The 24,503-nt window shown below is 53.6% G+C and overlaps 1 protein-coding gene across 2 annotated transcripts; it reads left to right on the top strand.

Moving 5' to 3' along the window:
• The first annotated feature begins 109 nt into the window (after nt 1–109).
• Nucleotides 110–21,262, top strand: Sec22c (SEC22 homolog C, vesicle trafficking protein). 2 transcript variants are annotated; one of them, XM_013122242.3, is made up of 7 exons: nt 110–237; nt 7,089–7,297; nt 9,540–9,703; nt 12,296–12,475; nt 14,226–14,344; nt 16,412–16,477; nt 16,919–21,262. In XM_013122242.3, exons 2-7 carry the CDS (start codon nt 7,116–7,118, stop codon nt 17,117–17,119), a joined length of 912 nt encoding a protein of 303 aa, XP_012977696.1. In that variant the 5' UTR covers nt 110–237; nt 7,089–7,115; the 3' UTR covers nt 17,120–21,262. The 2 variants fall into 2 exon arrangements, with proteins under 2 accessions (XP_012977696.1, XP_005082372.1); XM_005082315.4 differs by lacking the exon at nt 110–237 and adding an exon at nt 440–531.
• The last annotated feature ends 3,241 nt before the right edge of the window (nt 21,263–24,503 follow it).

Raw genomic sequence — 24,503 nt, 5'->3', positions numbered from 1 at the left:
TCACAGCGAGGGTGTGTCGCCCGGGGATCGGACTTTGGCACCTCCTCCAAGCTGGCAGGAGGCCGTGCTCTTCGGATCCTCTCTCTGGGGCCTCTTGCCCAGCTGCGTAGCCTGCAAGAACCCACGCCCAGGGAGTGTCACTCCAGTCACCCGGGACCTGGACGCCTCTGGAGAAGAGTCCTGCCCGCTCAGGGCCAGGCATCGAGGAGACATCGGAGTCGCTTCACACCGCTCCAGGTGAGACTCACGCGTGGGCCTCCAGCCGAGCATGTGAGACCAGGGAGGCCTCGGGAGCAAGTGGGTGCCAGCCCTTTAAGATTCACGCAATTCCCGAGTCTGAGCAGCTGAACTGCGGGGGCGCGCCGCGATTGGTCTGTTTGGGTGTGAGCGTCGCTTAGCAGCAGCGAATGGGAGTTCAAGGTGTGCGCACGCGCACCACATCCTACCTCCCGCAGCCCCGGCCGCCGGTGACCTGCACCCGGCCGACGGGTGGGCTGCGGTGGCCGAGGTGGAGGTCGGCCGCGGGGCGAGGTGAGGCTGGCGGGCCAAGAGGGCGTGGAGAGGCGGGGACGGGGTTCAGGCCACCAGTCTGCAGCTCGGGGCGTGGGACTCCGCCGAGGCCGGGCCCCCTGCACGGCGCGTACCTGATGGGATGCCCTGCCCGCTGCGCCTGCTGCCCAGGGCGGGGCCGGGGCGTGTCTCGGGAGGGGCGGGGCGGCGGTTCCTTTTCCGTACCCTGAGCTCTGGTCCTGGCTCTTCTTTTGATAGCAAACTTTCCTTAGCCCGCTGGTCTTCCGGGACTCGGTTTCTTCCAGGCCTGGTCACTCCTGCCTAAGTCCAACTTTCCTGGACTTGGGTACCCCAGGACAAAGAACCTACAGAGCAGGGCGGGCGTCAGGCTTGCACAAAGCCAAAGCCACGGAAGGAAGAGAGTTGCCACTGATGAAAGGAGTTGGTACAGCTTGTGGTTTTGTGAGAGAGGGTCCCATGTCACCCGAGTTTGGCCTCGAGCTCCCAGGTTCTGGGATCGCAGCTGTGTGACTTAAGTGCCCGACTCTGTAGTTGGTGATAAGATCAGAAAAGCGAAAGCGATACACAGAACAGAACCAATGGGTAGGGCAAAGGTCTGTCAGACTCTACAGAAAGTTTCTCCAGGTAAAGAGCACTTTAAGGGAATGAAAATGGGGACCGTTCTAAGTGGTTTGACACCCATAAGCGGGGTTCAGTTGCAGCAGCTCCCTCAGGAAGACACTTGCATCACTTAACATAGATACTACTTAATGTTTTACAGACAACAGAGAGGGCATCCTGAGGTCCCATAACGAATTTTCAGATCAAGCCAGAGATGGCGGGCGCATACCTTTAATTCTAGCACTTGAGAGGCAGAGGGGGAGGTGATCTCAGTATGTTCGAGGCCAGCCTGGTCTACAAATCGAGTTCCGAGACAGCCAGGGCTACACAGTGAAACCCTGTCTTCAAAACAAAAAAAGGACTTCAGATCAGCTATGCCCACAGTGCGTGTGACCACGCAAGGCGTCTGACTTTAGAGCAGACTGCAGTAAGGACAGGTGGTCTTGTTTTGTTTCAGAGACAAGGTCTGTCTTTGTAGCCCTGGCTGGTCTTGAGATTCGCCTGCCTCTTCCTTCCAAGTGCTGGAACTCAAAGGTGTGTACTGCTGAGCTCACCACTGGCTTTTTTCTTTTTTTTCTGTTTTTGTTTGTTTGTTTGTTTTTGTTTTTGTTTTTCAAGACAGGGTTTCTCTGTATTGTTTTGGAGGCTGTCCTGGAACTCGCTCTGTAGACCAGGCTGGCCTCGAACTCACAGAGATCCGCCTGCCCCCGCCTCCCAAGTGCTGGGATTAAAGGCGTGCGCCACCACCACCCGGCAGCTTTTTTTCTTTTTTAGACAGGTGTCACAGCCTAAGCTGGCCTTGAACGTGCCACTTAGCTGGGGGTGACCTGCAGCTCCTGACCTTGCTGTCAGCACTCCCCAAGTGCTAGTATTAAGCTCGTGAACCGCCGTGCCGTGCTTCTTAAGGGGCAGCTGCAACAGGTGTAACCTTGGGCCTCCTTCTTTACCAACCAAGCCCGGAGATTCTTTTCTTTGAACAGAGTCTCACTGTAACCCCAGGTGCCTTGGGATTACAGGTTTGAGCCCCACACCCGGCTTCTGATTGGCTGTTTGCAGTACTGCTCTGGAGAAGGAAGTCTTCAGAGAAACAGTAGCTGTGATCCCGGAGGTTTGGTTTGGAGGTCTGCACGCCGTGGAAAGAATGCAGAAGTCTGGGGTGGAAGCCTAGTCCTACCTCCTAATCCTCAGGAAAAGCAGTTTCCTCGCTGGGCAGTGGATCAAAGGAAGCTCCGAGCACTTATTAGCATTATCCCCCCCCCCCCCCGCATCCTTGAGAGGTCAGGCTCAACCCATTGTATACAGTGGCTTACTGTTTGTGCATATTCTCCGGTATGCTTCAGAAAATGCCTGTGCTGATGACAGCATCAGTATAGCGTGCCGTGGTATGTGGTTGCTACATGGCATTGTTTAGGAAATGACAAGCCTGTACATGTTCAGTACAGACACAGGGTGTTTTTTCTTTCTTTCTATCTTTTTAAAAAATTTTCCACCTGAGGTTGGATGAATGTGCAGGTTCAGTACCCACGAGTACACAGGGAGATTTGGATCGCTTCTCAGCCTTTGGGCTCAGTGTGGAGGGAAGGGTGTGATGTCGCCTACGTGCCGTCCAGTTCAGCTTCCTTCTGTTTTCGGCTCCCTTAAGGATGACATACTTGACTTCTGTGTCCCTCTCTACCCCATCCCCAAGCAACTTGGAGCCTAGAGGATCCCATGCTAGGTAATCAGGACTCGGAGTCTGCGGCTGAGAGTGAATCCATCAGGGTTCGCTGCCCCTTTAGCGTGCTTTCCTCAGGAGGGCCGTGCCTGTGGCGGGTACTCACACCTAAGTATCTGTGTGGTAACTGTGGCTCATTTTCCTAGGTGAAGTTTGTATTTTGCCCCTCCCCCATGCCTGCACGCTAGGTGGACTGGGGGGAGGAGGGGAGCTAAAGAGTAGACTAGAGAGGACAGTGACATTGAAGAGTGACTCCTGGTTCAGGCACAGAGTCTGTGGGTTGATGGGGGACGTCCTTCTGTATTTATGTTTCTCTTATTGATTGATGAATAAAACACTGGCCCATAGAGGCAGGAAGGCAGGCGGGACTAGGGGAATTCTGGGAAAGGTAGGCAGAGGGAGATCATGGGAAAAGGCCATCCTGCCGAAGGCGTAACATGCCAGATTACTGGTAAACTGAAGCCTCGTGACAGTACATAGATAAATAGAAATGGGTTAGTAGTTAAGACAGAGTTAGCCAGTAAGAAGCACTAGCCATCGACGAACAGTTTAATAATTAACATATCGTCTGTGTGTTTATTTGGGGCTGAAGCTGCTGTGGGACCAGGCTGGAAAGAAAACTCCAGCAACAGTGGGTAGAGCAGGGATAATCTGATATTCCAGAGCTGCCGACACCGTGAAGAGGATTTAGGGGTGAGGGAAGTAGGTTAAGATGTGCGCACACCTTTAATCCCAGCACTCAGGAGGCAGAGGCAGGCGGCTCTCTGTGAGTTCAAGGCCAGCCTGGTCTACAGAGCGATTTCCAGGACAGCCAGGGCCACACAAAGAAACCCTATTTCCAGAAAAATGTGTTATATAAAACATATGAGCACGGACCTTTTGATCATCACCCATGTTTCTGCTTACACAGAATGCCATCCCTGGAAACCTTCCTTGTTCTCTCTCCGAGAGGATTCTTGTGTGAGAATGTTCAAAATCAGGTTCAGAAGTATGCAGAGACGCTGCCAACTTAATTTCTGTTTCAGTGAACAGAAATAGATAACGCAGTTCCCCACCCATCTGCTCAGAAAGCTTTAAAAATATTTATATTGATTGATTGATTGATTGATCGATTGATCGATTGGGTTTTTGAGACAGGGTTGTTCTGTGTAGTCCTGGCTGTCCTGGAGCCCATATACCACCACCCAGATAAAATTGTGTGTGTGTGTGTGTGTGTGTGTGTGTGTGTGTGTGTGTGTGTGTGATGTGAACATGAGGGCAGTACCTGAAGAAACCAGAAGTGGGCTTTTATCACCCGGAACTGGAGTTATAGATGGTTATGAGCAACCATGTGGGTGCTGGGAATTGAACCTGGGTCCTCTGTAAGAGCAGCCAGTGCTCCAACCATGAGTCTCCATCCTCCAGACGAGTTTCGAATGCAAGGCTTTCCTGGCTTTCGACGCTGCACCTATCCTGATTCTGAGTAAAGGAAGCAGGTTTTGTTGTAGTGATGGGATTGTGTTGCCTGTGCCCTCTCCTCATTGGCTGCTCCGAGTTGCTGGTGCCTCCAACACTAGGTCTCAGATGTGTGACACACGGTCCCATGATCCTGCCATTTGCTTGCATGTGCCTGCATTTAGAACCTCTTTATGGTTGTCCCGCAGCTGAGGTCCGGGGCTTTATTTGCGCTTAGTAGGACTTGGAGAAGCCCTGCTTTGCACTCACAGGGACAGAGCAGCCCGCATCACCTCCCGTTTTCTATTCTGAGTTTTGGAGGCAGAGTCTCACGTTGCAGCCCGAGCTGAATTCAGGGGTCCTCCTCCTTCAGCCACCCGAGTGCAGGGGTAACAGGCCTCCAGGCTTGCCCTTTAATCCAAGTATGGATTGCCTCACCAAGTTCCCAGACATGAATGCCCACACAGGTCAGCCCTCCCCTTATTACAGACTCTTTCCCCGTCTTCCGAAGCACGTAGTTGTTTGCTAGCCGAGCTGGATGTTGGCCCCAGGGGCTGTAAGTCCTACCTCTGAGCTACATCTTCCCACCCCAAGGGGCGCTACCAAAGGGAAACAGTGTTAAAAGTACTGTCTCCATTTTTAAAATTCTTCCTCGGATGGGTGTCAAGTTCCTCGGCCCCCCTCCCCCTCCCCCCAAGCAGCTGCCATTTCAGTCACACAGACAGAGGTGACACATTCACAATGCCACCTTTGTTCAAGCATTGTAGATACTTTGGAGGATTTAAAGGCTTCTGTTCTTGGCAGCTCTCATGTAACTGGACAGAGCTTAAGTCAGAACTTCTATTCACCTTATTGAGGGAAAGCAGGTTTGGTCAGTAAAAGTCTTAGGGTGACGTTGAGGTCTTCCTGGTCCTTCGGAGAGTGGCCAGACTGGTTCTCAGGGTTACTGTCACCTGGAAACGGCACCTGTTTCCTCCTTTGCAGCCTTAGCAGGGCAACTAACATGCGGTAGTGTTGTTTTTCTCCTTTTTCAAGGCTGGAATTCTCCGTGTAGCCCTGGCTGCCCTAGAACTCACTCTGTAGACCAGGGTGGCCTCAAACTCACAGAGATCCACCTGCCTCTGCCTCCTGAGTGCTGGGGCTGAAGGCTTGCTCCACCACCGCCAGGCTGGTAGATGGGGTGCTTGGGGCTTGTCTTAACTCTTCTGTCATGTTGACTCACGGTCTGTTTTCTTCATGTCAGATAAGGCTATACAGACCACATGAGGACGTTGTTTGGAGTTAGTATTTTGAACCCCAGGCTTGTTTTGTTCTCAAACTGATATTTTGTGCTTCCTCTGTCTCAGTTAGGACTTTGTTAAAATGTTTTTAAAAACCAGTATTGCAAACACAGGAAGTGTAGCAGGTAGTATTGAGCATGCTCGGTGCCCCTCCTCTCTGGGGTTGGTCTCAGCATTGGTCATGTGAGGCTATAAAGCATACAGTGCCCCCTGGTGGTTGACCTGGCTCTATGGGGCTGCAGAAATTTGAGGCAAGACTTTCTTAACAGCCGTCTCTAGGGGTGTGCTAAACTAGGGAGATGAGAAAAGCGGATATATTTGACAGAGGACAGAAGTCAGTTCCGTCTGGCAAGCCTGGGAGGTTTGGGGAATATAATGGGGTGGAGATCTCCTCTGTGTGTGTGTGTGTGTGTGTGTGTGAGAGAGAGAGAGAGAGAGAGAGAGAGAGAGAGAGAGAGAGAGAGAGAGAGAGAGAGAGAGACAGAGAGAGACAGACAGAGAGAGACAGACAGAGAGAGACAGACAGAGAGAGACAGACAGAGAGAGGGGGAAAGACAGACAGAGAGAGACACAGAGGGAGAGACACAGAGACACAGAGAGAGACAGAGAGAAAGAGACAGAGAGAGAGGGGGGGGCATGGGTGAATAGAATCCAGGAGTGTGTTATGGTGTTGCAGTAAGGCTGTCCCCCGTGGGCAGTACCGCTGGCAAACCCACTGATGCCCACTCAGCAGAGGGCCCAACAGACAGGATGTAGAGAGGGTCGTGTAGCGTGAAGAGACCAGCTGAAGCTGTTTGCAGGGCTGAGTCATACACAGATGTGCAGGCTGTGTCCTGTACAGGTGTCCAGTAGAGTCACAGGCAGACGGCGTGACTGTGCCAACACAGGTTCCCTCCCAAATCCCAGAGGCTCCCTTTCATGATTTGCCAAAGGCTGCACAAACGAGGGCCAGAGCTGTTTCCTCTTGTTTCTTGATGTGTTCCCCGTAGCACTGCCAAACACTTTCTGTCTTACCGTGCTGCGATCCGCTGACTGGTTCCCTTCAGCCGTCTGTAGGGACTCATGGTCTCGAAGGGTGGCTTTGTAGCACACGGCAGACATTCTGGAGGCTGTGCCCTCAGCTCCCCAGCTGCCTCCTGCTTCTCCCATCACCTCCACGGCAGCGGTGCCCAGACTCTCCGGCTCCCTTCATTTCCTTGCGGGACACTTGAGCTGCTTGGTGCCTCCTTCCCTGGGTGACCTGGAAGTGCCCCTTGCCAGGCAACTCCCCTGTCCCCTTAGGGCCTTGAACTCTGCAGCCTGCTTCCTGCTGTCCCCCAGCCTGGTCCTGCCTCCTCCATCACTTTGGGCTCCATCCCAGTGGGCTTAGCTCTGGGAAGGGGAGGCTTGGATGGAGAGGAGGAGGAGGGGAGGAAGGGAAGCAGAGAGAATTGGGAGTGGCGCAGGGGAAAATGATTCGCAGTTCCAGTAGAGGGGTCTCTGGCATCATCCCCTGCCCCTCACTGACAAGGCGACCTTGCTTTCCTCAGGTGTCCTCATGACTACGCTTGCGGACCATGCCCATGATCCTTTTTGCCAGCGTAGTACGGGTGAGGGATGGACTGCCCCTCTCAGCCTCCACTGACTTTTACCACGCCCAGGAGTTTCTGGAATGCCGGAGGCAGCTCAAGGCCTTAGCCCGGAGGCTGGCTCAGTACCCAGGCCGAGGTTCTGCAGAAAGCCGCGACTTCAATATCTAGTAAGTGAGCGTACTCACTTCTCCAGGATGTCAGCAAAGTTGGGGTCATTTCACCCATATGCTGGGGTAGCACTGCTGGAGCAGCGCAGGTTAAAAGGTTAAAGGTTAAAGGTATGATCTCAGCAGTCAGGTGGTGTATGGTCTCAACAGAGTCAGGAAGGAGTGGATGTCCACCCCCAGAACCCCCATTCGGCATGCCGATCTGTCTGCTGTTGGTAGAATACCCTCGTATGTGGGGAGACCTGGCTCTCCCCAGCGGGCACCCCTTTAGTCATTTTATTTTTCACTTAGATACAGCAGAAAGAAGAAGACGAGGAGCTGCATTACAATGCCGGGGAGGGAAAAGGATGAGAGTAGAGAAACCCAGACACAAGAGTTCCCCAAGCCATGTCCCTAGGCTGTAGCTGAGGATGGCCTTGACCTCCTGACCCTCCTCCCGCCTCCGCTCCCCTGCTGTTGGGATCACAGCGCAGCACAGTGAGGGGGGGCTCTTTTCAAATAACTTGAAGTCTCATAAGGGAGGGAACCAGAGAAATAGATTATGGAGTTAATAGAACAGGGAAAGCCCGTGGTGGGTACCAGTGATGCTGTGTTAGAGGCTGTGGATACTTTGTACCCAGTGATGCTGATGTTGGAGGCTGTGGATGCTTTGTACCCAGTGATGCTGTGCTAGAGGCTGTGGATGCTTTGTACCCAGTGATGCTGTGCTAGAGGCTGTGGATGCTTTGTACCCAGTGATGCTGATGTTGGAGGCTGTGGATGCTTTGTACCCAGTGATGCTGATGCTGGAGGCTGTGGATGCTTTGTACCCAGTGATGCTGATGTTGGAGGCTGTGGATGCTTTGTACCCTCACCACTCTCCTATGCTTCCAGTGGCTTATGAGGCTCTGAGGGTCAGGCAGGTTGGGCAGGTCAGGCAGGGTCACATGCTTTACAGGGGAGGAATTGAGGTCAAGCGACTTAAGGAAGCTTCAGGTAGAGACAGGATTTGAAAGCAGCCAGTTGGAGACCTGAGCTGCCACCTTGTGGAGAGGACCCCTTGAGTTGCTGATGCCTCCTCCTCACACTGTCTACATGAGCTCTGCACAGGACTCCCCTTTTCCTGAAAATGTCTACAGCATCATAATCAGATCTGTGCAACCTTGGTAACTTGTAAAAAACTGGACTATGAAATGTTCTGCTCTTGTCTTTTCTCCTTTTGCTTGTTTTTATGGCGCCAGGGGTGGACCCCAACACCTGTGCACATCAGGTCAGGGCTCTCCTTGTGAGTCACCCCCAACTCACTAGCTTCTTTATGTTTCGAATTAAATAGTCACCCTTGTCGTTACGGAGGAAGCTTAGTCATTTCTTTCTTCCTTTCTCTGTGTAGCCCTGGCTGTCCTGGAACTCACTCTGTAGACCAGGTTGGCCCTGAACTCAGAGATCTGCCTGACTGTGCACCAGCACTGCCCGACAGTCATTTCTCTTTTAAAACGGACTTATTATCATGTGGTGTGTATGCACGTGTGCACAAATATGTGTAAACATGAATTCAGATGCCATAGTGCGTGTACACGGAGACCCACCCTCCCTCTGTGTTAAGGTCAAGCCTCCCTCGTTGTCCCAGGCTAGCTGGCCTGCAGGCTTCTTAGCAGTCCTGCCTCCAGCTCCCTTCTTGCCCTGGGAGTGCTTGCATCACAGCTGCCCCGCCTCCGTACCCAGCTTATTAGTGTGGATTCTGGGATGCAACCCGGCCATCAGTCTGGGCAGCAAGAACCATGATGCGCTGAGCCGTCGTGTCAGCCTTTGTCTTCTCTTAGACTCTTTTTTTAAAATTTAGATTTATCTATTACATTTTATGCGTATGTGCCGGGCGTTGGTGGCGCACACCTTTAATCCCAGCACTCGGGAGGCAGAGGCAGGCGGATCTCTGTGAGTTTGAGACCAGCCTGGACTATCAAGCGAGTTCCAGGACAGCCTCCAAAGCCACAGAGAAACCCTGTCTTGAAAAACCAAAAAGAAAAAAATTTTTTATGCGTATGAATGCTTTGCCTGCATGTGCATGTGCGCACCAAGTCTGGGCCTGTAACCCCAGCACGCAGGAGGCTGAGGCAGGAGGCTCACCAGTTAAAGGCCAGCCTCGGCTACGTAGAGAGGTCTTGTCTTTAAAGCAAAGCAAAGAGAAGCAGAAGCAACATCAACAGAGATGAGGTGGGGGACCTGCCCTGTCCCCTGGCGGCTCAGACAACGCCTTCTCTTTCAGTTTTTCGTCATCGGGGGACGTGGCCTGCATGGCCATCTGCTCACGCCATTGCCCAGCAGCCATGGCCTTCTGCTTCCTGGAGACTCTGTGGTGGGACTTCATGGCCTCCTACGACACCGCGCGCATTGGCCTAGCCTCCCGGCCCTACGCTTTTCTTGAGTTCGGTGTGTAGCCGTCTTGGTGCTCTCCCTCCTCACACATGAAGTTACGTGCGTAGGAACAGAAGGTTAGGTTTGGCCGTCGCCGTCAAGGAAAACCGTGGGAGGCTCAGCCACGTGCCCTTGATTACACAGCAGCCAGAGTGGCCTCGAAGCCGACCACGGTGGCTCTCTGTGTCTTCAGAGCCCGCGGGGAGCGGGGAGGAAGCTATCCACAGGCCTCTGAAGCTAGGGTCAGAAAGCCGTAGCCCGTGCAGTGCCGAGCTAGGCCAGACGGATCGGGGCTCTCACCTATGGGTGACAGACACCCACAGATACCCGTCTGTGGACGCTTTGCCCAAGACAGGATGTGCCCAGCAACCTCACTTCCTGCCTCACCCTTGGAGAAAGTCATGCTGACACCAGCTCTGGGGCAGAACTGCCCAAGGGGGTGTCCTTGGGTAGTGGCAAGTAAGTCCGGAAGGCGGGGGGAACGTCCCCAGCTTCTGTGGTGATTTCACACTCCTGCGACATTTTCTTTTCTGCACTCTGTCAAAGCATCTGGCCGTGGCAGTTTGGAAATGGGGAGTTTTGACCCTTCCTTCGGCAGGCTGGCAAGGCCTGCTCTGGCAGAAGACAGTTTTGGTGCAGGCTCAACCAGAAAGGGCCTAAGCGATTCCCAAGTCTACAGAGCGCAGCCTGGGAGTCGCAGTGAAGGTGCTTACATGTGGCCAAGGATGGCTCATTTTATGCTCTCAACCTGAGGGTCACGACCCTTTTGGGGAGGCTGAAGGGCCTTTCGCAGGGCCCTTCAGAAGACACAGACAGTTACATCATGATTCATAACAGTAGCAAAATTACAGTCATGAAGTAGCCATGAAATGATTTTATGGCTGCGGGGTGGCCACAACACGAGGAACTGTATTAAAGGTCGCAGCCTGAGGGAGGTTGAGAACCACCGCCCTAGCAGTCAGAGAGAGGAGGGTGTCGGATATTCAGTCTCTGGGATGAACTGGAGGTGTTTGGTGCGGGCAGTCAGGTGTGAGGTCAGCACGTAGGCCATCTGGCTGTGACTGCCAGAGTTCTTACCTTCCCTCAGCGGCCGCTTGCCTGGCCGTTGGGTGTAGTCGGATTTTTCTTTTGTGGCTGCCAACTCACAAATAATGACACAGAGACTTACTATTAATTATGCAAGCATGGCCTTAGATCAGGCTTTCTTTCTAACTGGCTCTTATAACTTAATTAACCTGTTTCTGTTCATCCGCATTCTATCACGTGACTCGGCTACCTTTCCTCTGTCCCGTGTGTCCGACTTGTTCCCCGTCCCATTGGCATCTCCTGCACGCCTAGATTCGTCCCCCTGACTTCCTCTCTCTGCTGGAAGTCCCGCCTATCCTCTCCTGCCTGGCTACTGGCCAGTCACAGCAATAAATCTTCACACAAATACTCTACAAAGGTTGGGAGCGGATGGGAGCACGCCTCTGGGTGTCCCTGTCCCTGGTGTGCTCCCTTCGCATTAGTTAGTTTGGAGGAGTGGGGCTGTATTCTCTCTTCCCTCCTCATCTCTGGATGCGCCTCCCTTCCAAAGCAGTGAGCTGGGTCCCAGGCACCACCGCGACTCCCTAGTGTGTGATTGTTGTGAGTCAGCAGACGGTGGCTTGAGAATTGTGTGCGGCTGGGCCTCCAAAACGCACGTGAGGTTCTACCTCAAAAGCCTGTTAGGCCAGGCAGGGTGGTGCACACCTGTAATCCTAGCAGTTGGGCCCGTCAGGGGTTCAAGGCCATCCTTGGCTACATAGCAAGTCTGAGGCCAGCATGGGCTATATGAACCCTTGGCTTAAAAAAAAAAGTCATGATTTATCGAAATGGGTTAATAGTAATATAACTAAAAGAATTGAAACCAGAACTTGTTTCCTAGTGTGTTTTCAAAAGCACCTTGAGAAGAAAAATGTCATTTGTCTTACAGTGTGCGTGCGTGCGTGCGTGTATCACGAAGGGGGTCGGGGCAGGAATTCAAGGAGGGACCCCGGAGTCAACTGAAATACAGAAGGGACGCTGCTTAGGGCTTGTCCCCATGCCTTGTTCTGTTGTCTTTCTTGTACAGCCCAGGCCCACCTCCCCAGGGGTGGCACCACCCACTGTGGGCTCTGCCCTCCCACGCCATAGGTCAGTCTCTTGGAGGCGATTTCTCATCTGGAAGGGTTCCTCTTCCTGGATGACTCCAGCTTGTGCTGGCTTGGCAAACGCAACCCACGCCTCCAAGGGTGGCATCCCAGCTTGTACAGCAGAGCCCGATTCTTTTGTGATTTTTGTTTTCAAAACACTTTTGATGTAGACCATCAGGGATAGCCATCCCCATTTCCAAGTTCAGTCCAGTGCCTCCTGCCCACTCTGAGTCCCTGAGGTTGGCAGTCTTTCTGCAGCCACACTTAATTATTCTGCTTTGAAAAATCGGATCAGACTAGGATCAATGCATAGTAGTCACCTGACCTCCCATAGCTGACTCAGTTCGGAATCTGGCTGACTCACTAGTTGCTTAGCAACAGGCGCCTCAGTCCCCACATGCTGTCTTGGAGCACCCATTCCGACGACGCTCAACTTGGGCCTCTCTTTCTGCAGACAGTGTCATTCAGAACACAAAGTGGCGTTTTAACCACATGAGCTCCTCCCAGATGAAGAGTGGCCTGGAAAAGATTCAGGGGGAGCTGGAGTTCCAGCCTCCAGCAGTGCTGTCCCTGGAGGGCACGGATGTGGCGAATGGCGTGCTGAACGGCCACGCCCCAGTGCACCCTGAGCCCGGTAAGTGCCTGTTCTTCTCCGGTGAAGATGAAGGGATGCGTGTCGAGTAGAAACTTTCCCCCACTGGAAAGATGGGCTGGCTTGGTGGTGGCATATCAAATATGTTGGGAAGGATATAGATGGAGCCTATTTCCACGAGGTTGTCATAAAAACAAAACAGAAGCCTTACTGTTGGGACAGTGGCTTGCTTCAAGGAAGCAATCTGATGGCATGCTGGGGTTTCCAGCCTGACTTGGAAGGTCGTTCCTCAAGGTGAAGTTCACAGGTAGGGGAATTACTGTGTCAGGAGCCCCTCGTTGGCTTACCGTAACATTACTGGGAGCCTGCTCTGGGAAGCCCCAGCCCTCTTGTTGGACAAGGGCAGTAAGAAAAGTGGGGGCCAGTGGGATGGCTCTGTGCGTAAGGGCTTGCCCCCACGCCTGAGGACCTGGGTTTGATCTCTGAAGACCACATGGTAGGAGACTCCCTTTACTCGCCTTCTGACCTCTGCACACGTGCCATGGCGCATCTCCTGGAAGAGCCGCCTACACTCTAACAATCTAATTTTTAAAACTTCTGCACTAAACTCCCGGCTTGAAATTTAAGTGGCGTATTAAATATGTTTGGTTTCGGCTTGCTGTGTTTAAACCAGGTTGGCTCAGCTGCGAGTCAGCAAGCCGCTCTGGTTTACTATGTTGGGAGGATTTGAAGAAGGAGGCTCCTCTCTTGTCAGGCGAGGACACGGGAACCCCTTTTAATGTTTGTTTTGTTTTGTTTTTAAACACTTAGAGAAGAGGAGCAAATTCCCAAAGCGCCAAGTTACCCACATGTCTAGGACATTCCACTGCCTAATTGTCCCAAGGCTAGAGTCCTCACAGGTAGCATGTTCTTTTCTAACAGAAACTGGAATTGCTCTGCGGTAACTAACACACACTAACATTAGCATTAGCTGGGCTGTGGCTCACAGGGTGTGTGTGTGTGTGTGTTATGTGCGGGGAAACGTTAGGACCAGAAAGGATACTTTAGGAAGGAGCAGACAGGAGAACGGGCTGGACAGCATCTGTGAGCCAGAATCTGTCTTAATGGTGACCTCTGGGGGAGAGCAAATCTGTGTTCCCATTATCATCCTGGCTACAGTTGTAGCCCGACAGTCAGACTGTGCTAGACCGAATACCTCCTCTTCCTGGGCATTTTAGAATTTAAGAACTCACCTGCTGTGAATTTCTCTGGGTACCCATGTGACACTGCACATTGTCCTCACTGGAAAGAGCAGGGCAGTTTACAAACTGGAGACTGAGGTGGTGGCGGCAATGCCCCCGGCGTCCGGATGGTCCCTGCCCCCAGCATCTCAGCCTGACCTGTTGGCATGCAGTACCGGGTGACCCTGCACTAGGCCATCTCATGTCCTGCAGGATGCTTAGCAGTGCCACTGCCACTCGCCTCTCCTGGTGGCAATTGCAGGTATCCCTGGACACCCCTCTGGGGGGCAAGTCACCCACCCCTGGGTAAAATAAAAGGGCAACTGAGTGCTAACAGATTTGTGTTTGACATGAAAAGGGCCTTCTTCCTGGAAGAAGTTCACCTCTGTTTCTGAGACCCCTTCCGGCATCCGTTTCCGGCGGGCCCTGCTAGCTCCTGTTGCTTTTTAGATGTGCGCTTGCGGCTCTGTGTTTAGCGTCGTGAGTCTGTTAGCACGGGTCTAGTTGGTGTCCTGTTCCCTTCCATCACGGCGACACAATTCTCACAAGACACCTTTCCTTTTATCGTGAAGCTCTGAATCTCCGAATGGAGCCAGTGACAGCGCTGGGTGTCCTCTCCCTCGTCCTCAACATCATGTGCGCCGCGCTGAACCTCGTCCGTGGAGTTCACCTGGCAGAGCACTCCTTACAGGTGACCCACTTTACATGTTTGTCTGTCTTTCTGGTGGTCTTGGGGATTGGACCCAGGACTCGATGGATGCCTCAGCATGCGCCTTTTACCCTGGAGCTGAATCCCCAACCCGTCTTTACAGTCCAAATGGAGAGACAAGTGACCGAGGCTGAGGATGGGACACAGTTTTTGTCAGGTCGATAAGCGGTTAGGGTTTTGTTGGTTAGTTTCTTGTTGTTTTTGCTTTTTTGGTTTTTCAAGAGAGGGTTTCTCTGTGTAACAGCTCTGGCTGTCCTGGAACTCTTTCTGCAGACCCTGCTGACCTTGAACTCACAGAGATCCGCCTGCCTCCACCTCCCAAGTGCTGGGGTCAAAGGTGTACACCACTGCCACCTGGCACAGCTAGGTTTTATGAATGTCAAAAATTCAAATAGAACACTTTAGGAATTGTAATCCATAAGCTGGATATGGTGATGCACCCACCATAATCCGAGCACCGGAGAAGGGGAGGCATGGAGATCAGAATTTCATACCACATGTCAGCTACAGAAGAGTTCTGGGCCAGCTCAAGGTAGAGTATAAGATAAAAGAACCCAGAACAAAAGATTGCTCTTTGTAGTAAGTTGAACACATCTGGAAAGATCCGTTTGCGGCTGTCCTTGGCAGTTCTGGGATGTTGCTAAGAAGCAGTCAGCTGGCTGCCAGGACTCTGGGTCGCCGCTGAGCCCTTAGGAACCAAGGTTCTGTCATCAGCAGGATGCTCACACTGCCAGGCTCTAGGAAAAGATGTTCCCACTACGTGGTGTGTGGCCCCACAGGAGAGTCTTCTCTCGCCAGAGACCCACATCCCTGGCACAAGGCGAATGTTCCTTTTGTTGGCCACAGATGGCGAAGCAACTTTCTGTCTCGATGCTCTCTGCAAATATTTCTTTAAAAATATTTTTGGAAGTATTTCAAAACTGGTGAAAGGAATAGAACTGTTATTAGCATAAGCAGGTAGTTGTTATTTTTAAGGATAGAGCCATAGTGCTTTTATAGATTTTTGTCTCACATTGCTTTGTATGGACTTTTTTTTTAAGCCTTTTGATTATGGTTTCTGATTTTGTGTTTTTATGGATTTGGGGTTATGTGTGTTTGCTATACTTTTTCATTTTCTTTTTTATTTTATTGTTAGTATTATATTGCTTTTTTTTAAAGAGAGAAAAAAGCATGGAGTTGGTTGGGTGGGGAGTTAAGGGGGATCTGGGAGGGGGTGAGGGAGAGGAAACCATGATCATAATGTATCATGTGAGTTGTCAATAGGAAAGATAAAGCCATAGTGCCCACCGCAGTGCTAGGTGTTGACTGGAGATTAAAGGGTGGTCGTTTGTGGGTGCTGAACCCAGGAGGTGCCTTGTGGGTGCTGACGTGGACTGACCCCTTTGAGGAGTGGCGCCAGGCCCTTATTAGAGCCTGAAAACCCCTGGGCTGGTATCACATCCCATCCTTGAGCAGTGCCTGGTGTGGATCAGGCACCTGCCAGCTGTTTGTGGTAAAACTGGTGCCTGGCCCGCAAAGTGGCTCAGACAGACCCTGCCCTGAGGTTCTGATGGCACCGCGCAGGGACAGCACTGAGGAGGTGGCGGTCGCCGGGGGCAGAAGGTTCTGGGAGAAGCTTGGCATTAACAGATGAGAAAGGGTCCTGAGTGGTGAAGGGATGTTAACACACTGCATGTTGAGAATGCAGCATGGAGGCCCGGGGCAGGAGTACGCATGGTCTGTCTGACCGTTGGGAAAAACCGTCACACGCCAACCCCGGATCTGGCCAGGCGTCTTTGTACTGGCGTCCACACCAGTGAAGTGGGGATCACAGACTCCGCGCCGCCGAGGTTCCTTTCAGCCAAACTTTTTTTTTTTTTTTTTTTTTTTTTTTGGTTTTTTGAGACAGGGTTTCTCTGTATTGTTTTGGACCCTGTCCTGGAACTCGTTCGGTAGACCAGGCTGGTCTCGAACTCAGAGAGGTCCTCCTGCCTCTGCCTTCCGAGTGCTGGGATTAAAGGCGTGCGCCACCAACGCCCGGCCTCAGTCAAACCTTTTTTGCTGTTTCAGGTTGCCCAGGAAGAAGTTGGGAACATCCTGGCCTTCTTCATTCCGTCCGTGGCCTGTATCGTCCAGGTGGGTGCAGTCCCTGACTGGCTGCTTTTGGGGACTGCAAGCAGATGCCTGAGGGAGCAGTGACACCTAGCGTGGCTGTGACTGCAGAAGTCACAGTAGGATTGGGAGGGCCTTCCTGCCTGATCTGCCCCCTACATACTGCATGTCTCTCTCCTCTGCATCTCCAGTCTGGACATCTGCCTGTGTGTCTCTAACACCCTTCCTCCGGTGACACCTGTTTCGTCCTTTAGAATCTCCTCCTGCTCATCCCGTGATTAGCAGCCGCCGTCCCCAGTTTCGCGGTAGCGAGCTCAGTTAATAGGCGCATGCGTACAGGTGCCAGTAGTAGGCGCATGCGTACAGGTGTCAGTTAACAGGTGCATCCACGCTGCTGTTTGTGGCCGCGTGTGACTTGAGGCTGTCTGCCGCTCTCTGACTGGACGTATCGCGGTCTCTTTTCAGTGTTATCTGTACCTGTTCTATAGTCCGGCCAGGACTCTGAAGGTGGTGCTGATGCTGGCCTTCATCTGCCTGGGCAACGTGTACCTGCATGGGCTGAGGAACACCTGGCAAATCCTCTTTCACATAGGCGTGGCCTCCCTGTCCTCGTACCAGATCCTGACCAGACAACTGCAGGAGAGGCAGTCCGACTACGGAGTGTGAGGACAGCATCATGCAGCGCATGGAGCCTTCGATCTTTTTTTTTTTTTTTACGCCCCTGGAAGGCCAGTCTGTCTCCACTCCTGCTTCTCAGCTTCACCTCAGATCTCCGTCCTTGAAGCTCCTGAGGTCACAGATCCCGGCAGGTGCGGCGGAGGGCCCGGGGCTGCCGGTTGCAGCCTAGGTCTGTGTGGATGGAGCATTTGTGCAGAAGAGGCACAGGGCGGGGCAGCGGAAGCTGGAGCTTGCTCAGAGCATCCCTGACGGTCGGAGCGGCAACGCTCTGGCCTCCTAAATCAAATGATACTGCAGACCACTCGGTCCCAGAATGGTAGTTTTGGCCCTTGGCAGGAGTCTGCAAGGAAACTCTTGACAGTTGAAATCATTTGCAGTTTCAGTGTAACTTTGGTAGGTTTTCCTTGGAGTGTCAGTTCAGGGTAAATTAAAAGCTTGGAAATATGGTTCATAAATATAAGCTAGGTAAATCTTGTTTACATTTTTGATAACTTGGGTTCGGTATACCTTTGGGATATTTAAAATATATTTTGGGTACAAATCGAAGCTCATTTAGAATGAAGGTAAACGCAGGCTGAGGAAATGCTAAGGAGATCCGAGCTTATTTTATTTACAGAGATCCTTTATGGTGGTTGGACCGTGGCTACAGATGTGGTTTGCATCTATTTGCAGGGTCTACCTGAAAATCTCTAAATTAAATAACCAATATCACTGGGTCATAAGCACACGGGCCATGAGCAGATGTGAGAGCTTCAGGGTCCTTTCCAGGGGGGCAGAGAGGAGTGGGAAGTTGCTGGGGTTCAGAGGTCCCTGATGAACCGGGGAGCTGTGTGTGTGTGGCAGCTGAGCGCCTGTCACGGTAGCACTGCTGGAGATGACGTGGCCCTGCGTCCCTCCTAGAGAGGCCCCCTTATAGCATCTCGATCAGACCGAGGGCCTGGTTGTTCTGGGGACAGGCAGTAAGTAGGTGTCAGCCCCGTGCAACTGACCGGTGCCGCACAGCAAAGGTGTGCTTCTGAATAAGAGCCCCCGCATCTCCAGGGTGACTGTCTGGTGGCACTCAAGAAGCCATGTTGGGGTTCACCCCTCCGGCTTGTTTTTGGGACAGCGCACCCACGGCTGTGTGGGCTGACCCATCAGTGACTCCCCAAAGTTCCCGAGCAGTGGGGAAGGTGAGGGTGTAGGGCTAGAGAGTTCTTTTGTTTGTTTAGGAGAGCCTCTGTGACTCAGAACTGGGCTGGGGAAGTATTGCTATCGTGGCCTTGTTTCCCCAGAGGAGATTTTTCTATCTTTGATCAAACACTGTCTGGGTATGATGTCAATACTGGCAACATCCTTGGGTGTGAACGTCCACCTTGTGTGTGTGTTGATCTCACGCCTGTGTAACTGTATGTATACCGTGCAGGCAAATGCTCACTCTTCCTGAGAGAGGATTTTGAAGCGGCCAAAGAGGGAGCCAGAGAGAGGAGGGAATTCTTTTAGTTCAAAGCACACACTCAAAAAAAATTTTTTAAGTAAGTTAAAAAAAATCAGCCTAAAAAGTGTATTGTCTTCCTTTTAGGCCTGTGTGGCGTTGTGTTGGCCTGTGTCTGGAGACTCTCACACTGGAGGGTCTGAGCCTGTGTTGGCCTGTGTCTGGTACCCTCACACTGAGAGTCTGAGCCTGTGTCTGGAGACCCTCACACTGAGGGTCTCAGCCTGTGTTGGCCTGTGTCTGGAGACCCTCACACTGAGGGTCTGAGCCTGTGTCTGGAGACCCTCACACTGAGGGTCTCAGCCTGTGTTGGCCTGTGTCTGGAGACCCTCACACTGAGGGTCTGAGCCTGTGTCTGGAGACCCTCACACTCGAGGGTCTCAGCCTGTGGTTTTCAGTTCACAAGCGGTAATGAAGCGGTCCCTGAGACGCTTCATGCCCCATAGATGCTAGTGAGGGTGTTGTCCACACTTGGTTGACACAGCTCATGAATTATCATCTAGACAGGGTTCCAGGCCGTCGTAAATGGAAGGAAGAGGCACCCTTGAGGGAAACAGGAGACAGAGAAACCTTTAACTGGAATCCAGCCTAGAAGCCTCACCTCCCTGGAGGAAGAGGCGGCTGACAGTCACAAAGTCCCCGGGAAACCCCGGGCCCTGGGGTTACTTGGTTCTGGCCTAGATGTAGTTCGCCCCCGTGGAATCTTTGATGCCAGGAGAGTGGTTCCAAGACAGGCGTGCTCCTCTCTGCCGGGCACCGGTTGCCGTTCTGGTCTTTAGGCGAGTGGTCAGTTGCTGCTGCCCAGCTGGCCCGAACGAAGCAGTGGTGAAACTGTTTCAGGGGCTCCTGCTCGGATGCCCACAGACTGCGGGCTTCTGCCGACACCCGGGTGGGAGTGGCCCAGCACCCAGGGCAGGAAGCAGACAGTTTGTCTTGTGGGCCTTGTCTTGATGGGGGACTGTGCCTGACTTTCCTTTTCCTGGGCTCGAGTTTCCCCTCTGTCCTGGATGCCTCGCTGACCCCCTGGCTGTGGTTCTCGCTGTCTGTGAGCCCTGCTGACACGCACTGTGGGCATTTCCCTTGACCCCCTTCCCTTCCTGGCTGCGGCATATTCCCTCTCTCCCCCTTGTTCCGCCTCCTACCGTCCTGCCTCCAGACCCCTGCAGAGACGCTGGCTCCCGAAGTGTCTCACCCTGTCTCACCTTGGCTCAGAGCTCAGGAGAAGCAGCACTTTGGCAGTCATCCCCTCTTGGGGGCTGCCTTAGCCAACAGGCCCGAGAAAATGACCGCTTGGAGCATAGGACACGGCGTGAGGCCCAAGCCTCCGTTCACACCCGTACCGTGCTGCCCCTTGAAGGAGCTGCCTGCTCACTGTAACACCAGCACAGCCACCCTTCCGTCTCCTCCACACGTCTGACAATGAATGACTAACAAAAGAGGCCGGGCGCGGTCAGGCGTGCACACTGCTGTCAGCTGTGCCCAGCAGTCCTTTGCTGAGCTCATGCCTGAATGTCCCTCTCGGGTGTGGGGCCTTTCTACCTGTGTGCTGTGAGGGCCGGGAGTGGTGGAGGAAGAGGACAAGGCGTGGCCCTTGAGAGGTGAAGTGGGGGAAGGGCCACACGGGTCAGCCAACCGAGCGGCCTAGAGGTCAGCTTTGCTCTCCCAGTCAGTCTCTGTGGAAGTCCCTGCCTGCCATCCCCAGCGTCTTCACCTGCAGGAGGGCAGGGGCACCACTCTGCCATCGCAGCATGCTCCTGTGAGAATTGCAGGTGGCCACAGAGGCTCTGGTGAAGAGGAAGAGAGGGCGGCCAGATCACTGGGTGTGTGCAGCAGGCAGAAGACCTCACCTGTGTCCAAACATTTACAAGGTGGCGTTTATTCCGGAAAGGAAGTGGCTGCCTTCTGCCCCTGGACCCGCCTCTTGGATTTTTGTGCGCGGACAGTCGTCAGCACCCGCTCTAGGATCCCAGGAATCTGGTCTGTACGTTGGATCAGACTTCACTGTGTGTTTCCAGCGTCAACAAGGAGAACCCCGGCCCCTCACTCCCTCCACCCAGAAGCAGCGTTGTCCCTCTTGTGTGGCTGGGGAGAGACATCAGGAGGACAACTGTGGAAGGGGGCTTGCTATTCGCATCTGGTTATAGTGGGCTAGGGAAATGCCTGCCCATAGGAAGTGATGGGCAGGCCCGTGGCCCACAGTTGCCTTAAATTAAACCCATTCTTTCCCTTTGACCCATGTTTGCTGCTTTATGTGTGATCTTTAACCCTTGTGTTGATATGATCCTTAGATTGCTTTAGAAATGTTACCTAATGAATTCTTTGTATGACTCAGCCCCTAGGATTTGATTGGGCTTAGTGGGTTTTTCTACGAACAAAAAAAAAATAAAAAAATAAAAAAAATCAAGGCTAATTAAGGCAAAACCATTCATTCCACACACTCATCCCCAGGGTTGCTGCCCAGATTATAATCTACTTTTCAATCAATAACAAAGCTCTATTTTGAGCACAGGGTGGGCACATTTTCACTTTCACATTCTCGTGCCGAAACTCGAGACGACGTACTCCGGTCGTACAGCTGTTCATATACCGTGTATACTAAAATGGCGCGAGGTAGATTCAGAAGTGTGTGGAGAATAAATCTAAAGCGTTTACCAGTGCACGTGTGTGGATGTGTGCGGGGAATTCTGGGTCAGGGTCTGTTTTGTTGGCCTGAGGTGGTCTGTGAGCCACCTGACAGGTGAGAGACGTGACGCGTGGCCCGGGCAGGTCTGAGGACTCAGGCTTTGTGGCACAGGTCCCTAACGGAAGCAGCAGGGATGAGACAGCTCTAGGGGCCCGGCAGCTTGCAGGCTCCGGAGCCGCTGCCTTGCTGTCTGCCCGTGCCTGGCAGTCACCTCAGAGTCCTGGGCTTCTGTAGACCCGGGGAGTGGCCACCAGGAGGCGCAGCGACCGGACACGCCACCTTGTCCCAACCTGGGGACATCCTTAGTCAGTGGCTGCTTTGGAACAGCTGACAAAATCCCCAGGAAGGGTTTTGGTGCAGCCTCCTTGGACCAGCCCCCTAAGCCATTAGGAGTGTGCGTTCCCAGCACCTCTCCTTTGTTGGTCCTGAGTCCCGGCCACTGGGAGCGGCCAAAGCCACTTTCCAGAAACAGTCATTTGAGTTGCTGGATTTGGGGATCTGAAGGTAGACAAGTCCTGTTGCTTAGGTGTGGAAGCTGAGGCCTGGCCTAGAAAGCCAGTCAGAGAACATCCCAGAGATGTGTCTCCTGGCCTGGAAGGGAAGGCTGTCCCCATCTGGTACAAGTAATAAGTGAAAATGGTGGCTCAACACTCCGGTCCCAGCGCTCAGGAAGAGGAGGCAGGGGGATCAGAAGTTCAGGTCATCCTCGGTGCACAGGGGGTCCAAGGTCGGCCTTGGCCACGTGAGACCCTGTGTCAAAACAACGGGAAGAGTGCCCATGGCTGCTTCTGGGACCAGGGAGGAGCCAGAGCAGAGGCTACAGGAGCTGCAGTGGTAAGGGTGTGCTTCCGGGAGAGTGGGAGCTCTCAGGGGGAGAAGACGCAGTGGGCACCCTCCCAACCCCCAACCCCCCTCCCCGGAACTGTCCCCCGCAGATCCAGGCCATCTGAGGCGGTTCCCTGGCTGAGGCTCTCCCACTGTGTGTCTCTCAAGAGGACGTGGACCAGCTGCAGGGGGACAGAGGTGCCCCAGAGCCAGCCTTCCCACCCACCCCAGAAATAGCCCGAGCCCAGAGTGTGCACGCCTGGGGAAGTGAAGCCAGCCAGGACGGCGGGGGTTTGGCGAAGCAGACCAGGACCACCATGGCCCAGGGGGCTTGTTCCAGGCGTATTTCCAAGGCCCCAGGGATCACCACAAGGGCCAGAGGCAAGGAACGTGGGGCCAGTCAGAGTGAACTTTCTCACGGGACCGTCCAGCAGGCCTTACAAAGGCCGGGCGGGAGCTGTGTCCCGGAGGTGTGCAGGGCAGCCTCAGAACACACTGTCCCCATCTCACGGGCACTGTCCTGTCTCAACACTGGTATCTGAGGGGACATCTGCTTGTCTCCCAGACGGCCTCCTGTTGTGTCCATCCTCGGGCGAACCACAGGAAACAGCCCATGCCAGCTCCCATTTGAAGAGTAAATATTAGTCTTCTCCAGAGCTGCCCGTTCCCTGTCACTTGGCACAGAGGATGTTGAACTTGGGGTGGGGGACCTCTTGGTCTACGTACACGAATGGAGTCTGTGGCCCTTGGTCATTGCTGCAACAAGGGAGGGCTTCAGAAAAAGCCCCATCCTTTCTCCAGGAGCTGTGCCTGTGAAGAAGACGACCCTGAGACCCAAGCCCTACCTCACCCCCGTCCCTCTTTGCTCAGACCCTGTTCGAGTCTGACCTGACTTGGCCTTGAGGTGTCTGGGTCCCAGTTCTGATTTGTGTGAGCATGAAACACGCTGCTCATCAGGAGGGGGGGCATAGCCTGTCCCCATCTTACCATCAGTGCCCAGAGGAGGCCTTGGGAGAACCCTATCTGACCACAAAGCTCCTCCAACTCTGCCCGCCCAACCTGTCCCCCCCCCGTGACTGTCCTCATTCATCACCACCGTTACCAGCCTTGCCCCGCCCCCATCCTCAGCACCTTAGATTCGCACAGGGCGAGTGGCGAGCAAATGTGATGGTCATTCTTGGTGGCAATGACTGTATTTGCACAGGCCTGGAAGACACGCCCCCCCCCCGGGCGTGACCGTGAGGACACTCCCAGAAAGGCTGAACTGAGAGAGGGGAGCCCACCAGAATGTGGGTGTCTCCACTCCATGGGCCGGGGTCCCGGGCTGAGTCAGAAAGGAGGAAGCAAGTGGAGCGCCAGCATTTCATCCCTCTCTGCTTCCTGACTCTGGGGACACCGGCTTTGTCACCAGCGACACTGCAGGCTCACTTCCGTGACCTCCCTGCCACTCACCACTGAAACAGGAGGCCCCCCCCACTCCTTCAGGGATGGACAAATGAAGCTGCAGATTGACTAGAAGAGGGTCTGAGTGAAGGTGAGGAGGCCAAGGCAAGAATTCAAGCAGGAACCTGGAGGCAGGAACTGATTCAGAGACCAGGGAGGAATGCTACTTGCTGACTTATTCCCTGTGTGTCTACACAGCAAGCTTCAGTATACGGCACAGGCCAGCCTGCCCGGGGGTGGCTCCACCCACAGTGGGCTAGACCCTCCGTCAGTTAACCCGTTAACGAAGCAACACCCCACAGACATACATGCTGCAGGCCGGTCTGGTGGGGGCAGTTCCTCCACTAAGGTCCTCCAGTCCCTGGTGCCTAGAGTTTGTGTCAAGTTGAATGCCTTCTCCTGGTTATTCACTATCCCTCCTGTCCTGTGTGGAGGCTGGGGCATTGACAAGGCGGCCTGGTGACCTGTCCTGCTCATCCTGGTGATCTGGGTGGATTGTGCTTTCCGACGAGGCGTATCCTCGGTTCCCATGGATGGGCTTCTGAGGACGGGGTGGTGGTGGTGGTGGTGGTGGTGGTGGTGGTGGTGGTGGTGGTGGTGGTGGTGGTGGTGGTGGAGCTTGGACCATTGACATGCACCTTACAGCCACCGAGGACAGCCAACACACGGAGGGGAGCAGCGGGAACACTGGGGTCTACGCAGACTCGGACTAGAGTTGCTGGGTCATCCCTGGGGCTGCCACATCCCGTTGGCGTCACCCTGGCGAAGTCCCTTATGGAAGCCACACAGAGGGCGGCCTGGAGCTCTTCAATGTGTCTCCCGCCGTGGCACCCCGGAAGTCAGGGATGCTGGGGCTCCTGGGATTGGGACAGGGACTAGGGTGACCAAGGGAGGCAGCTGCTGAGAGTGCGGACCTAGGCCAGCAAACGAAACAGCAGCGCGGGGAC

Source organism: Mesocricetus auratus, unplaced genomic scaffold (assembly GCF_017639785.1).
Source record: "Mesocricetus auratus isolate SY011 unplaced genomic scaffold, BCM_Maur_2.0 Super-Scaffold_100691, whole genome shotgun sequence".
Taxonomy (NCBI): domain Eukaryota; kingdom Metazoa; phylum Chordata; class Mammalia; order Rodentia; family Cricetidae; genus Mesocricetus; species Mesocricetus auratus.
This window is presented reverse-complemented; position numbering and strand designations above follow the sequence as displayed.

Excerpts from the sequence above, each read along its gene's own strand:
- Sec22c (XM_013122242.3), top strand. The coding sequence starts at position 7,116 with ATGCCCATGATCCTTTTTGCCAGCGTAGTACGGGTGAGGGATGGACTG. Across the intron at positions 12,476-14,225 it reads CCCAGTGCACCCTGAGCCCG|CTCTGAATCTCCGAATGGAG; the intron begins GTAAGTGCCTGT and ends TTTATCGTGAAG. Across the intron at positions 14,345-16,411 it reads TGGCAGAGCACTCCTTACAG|GTTGCCCAGGAAGAAGTTGG; the intron begins GTGACCCACTTT and ends TTGCTGTTTCAG.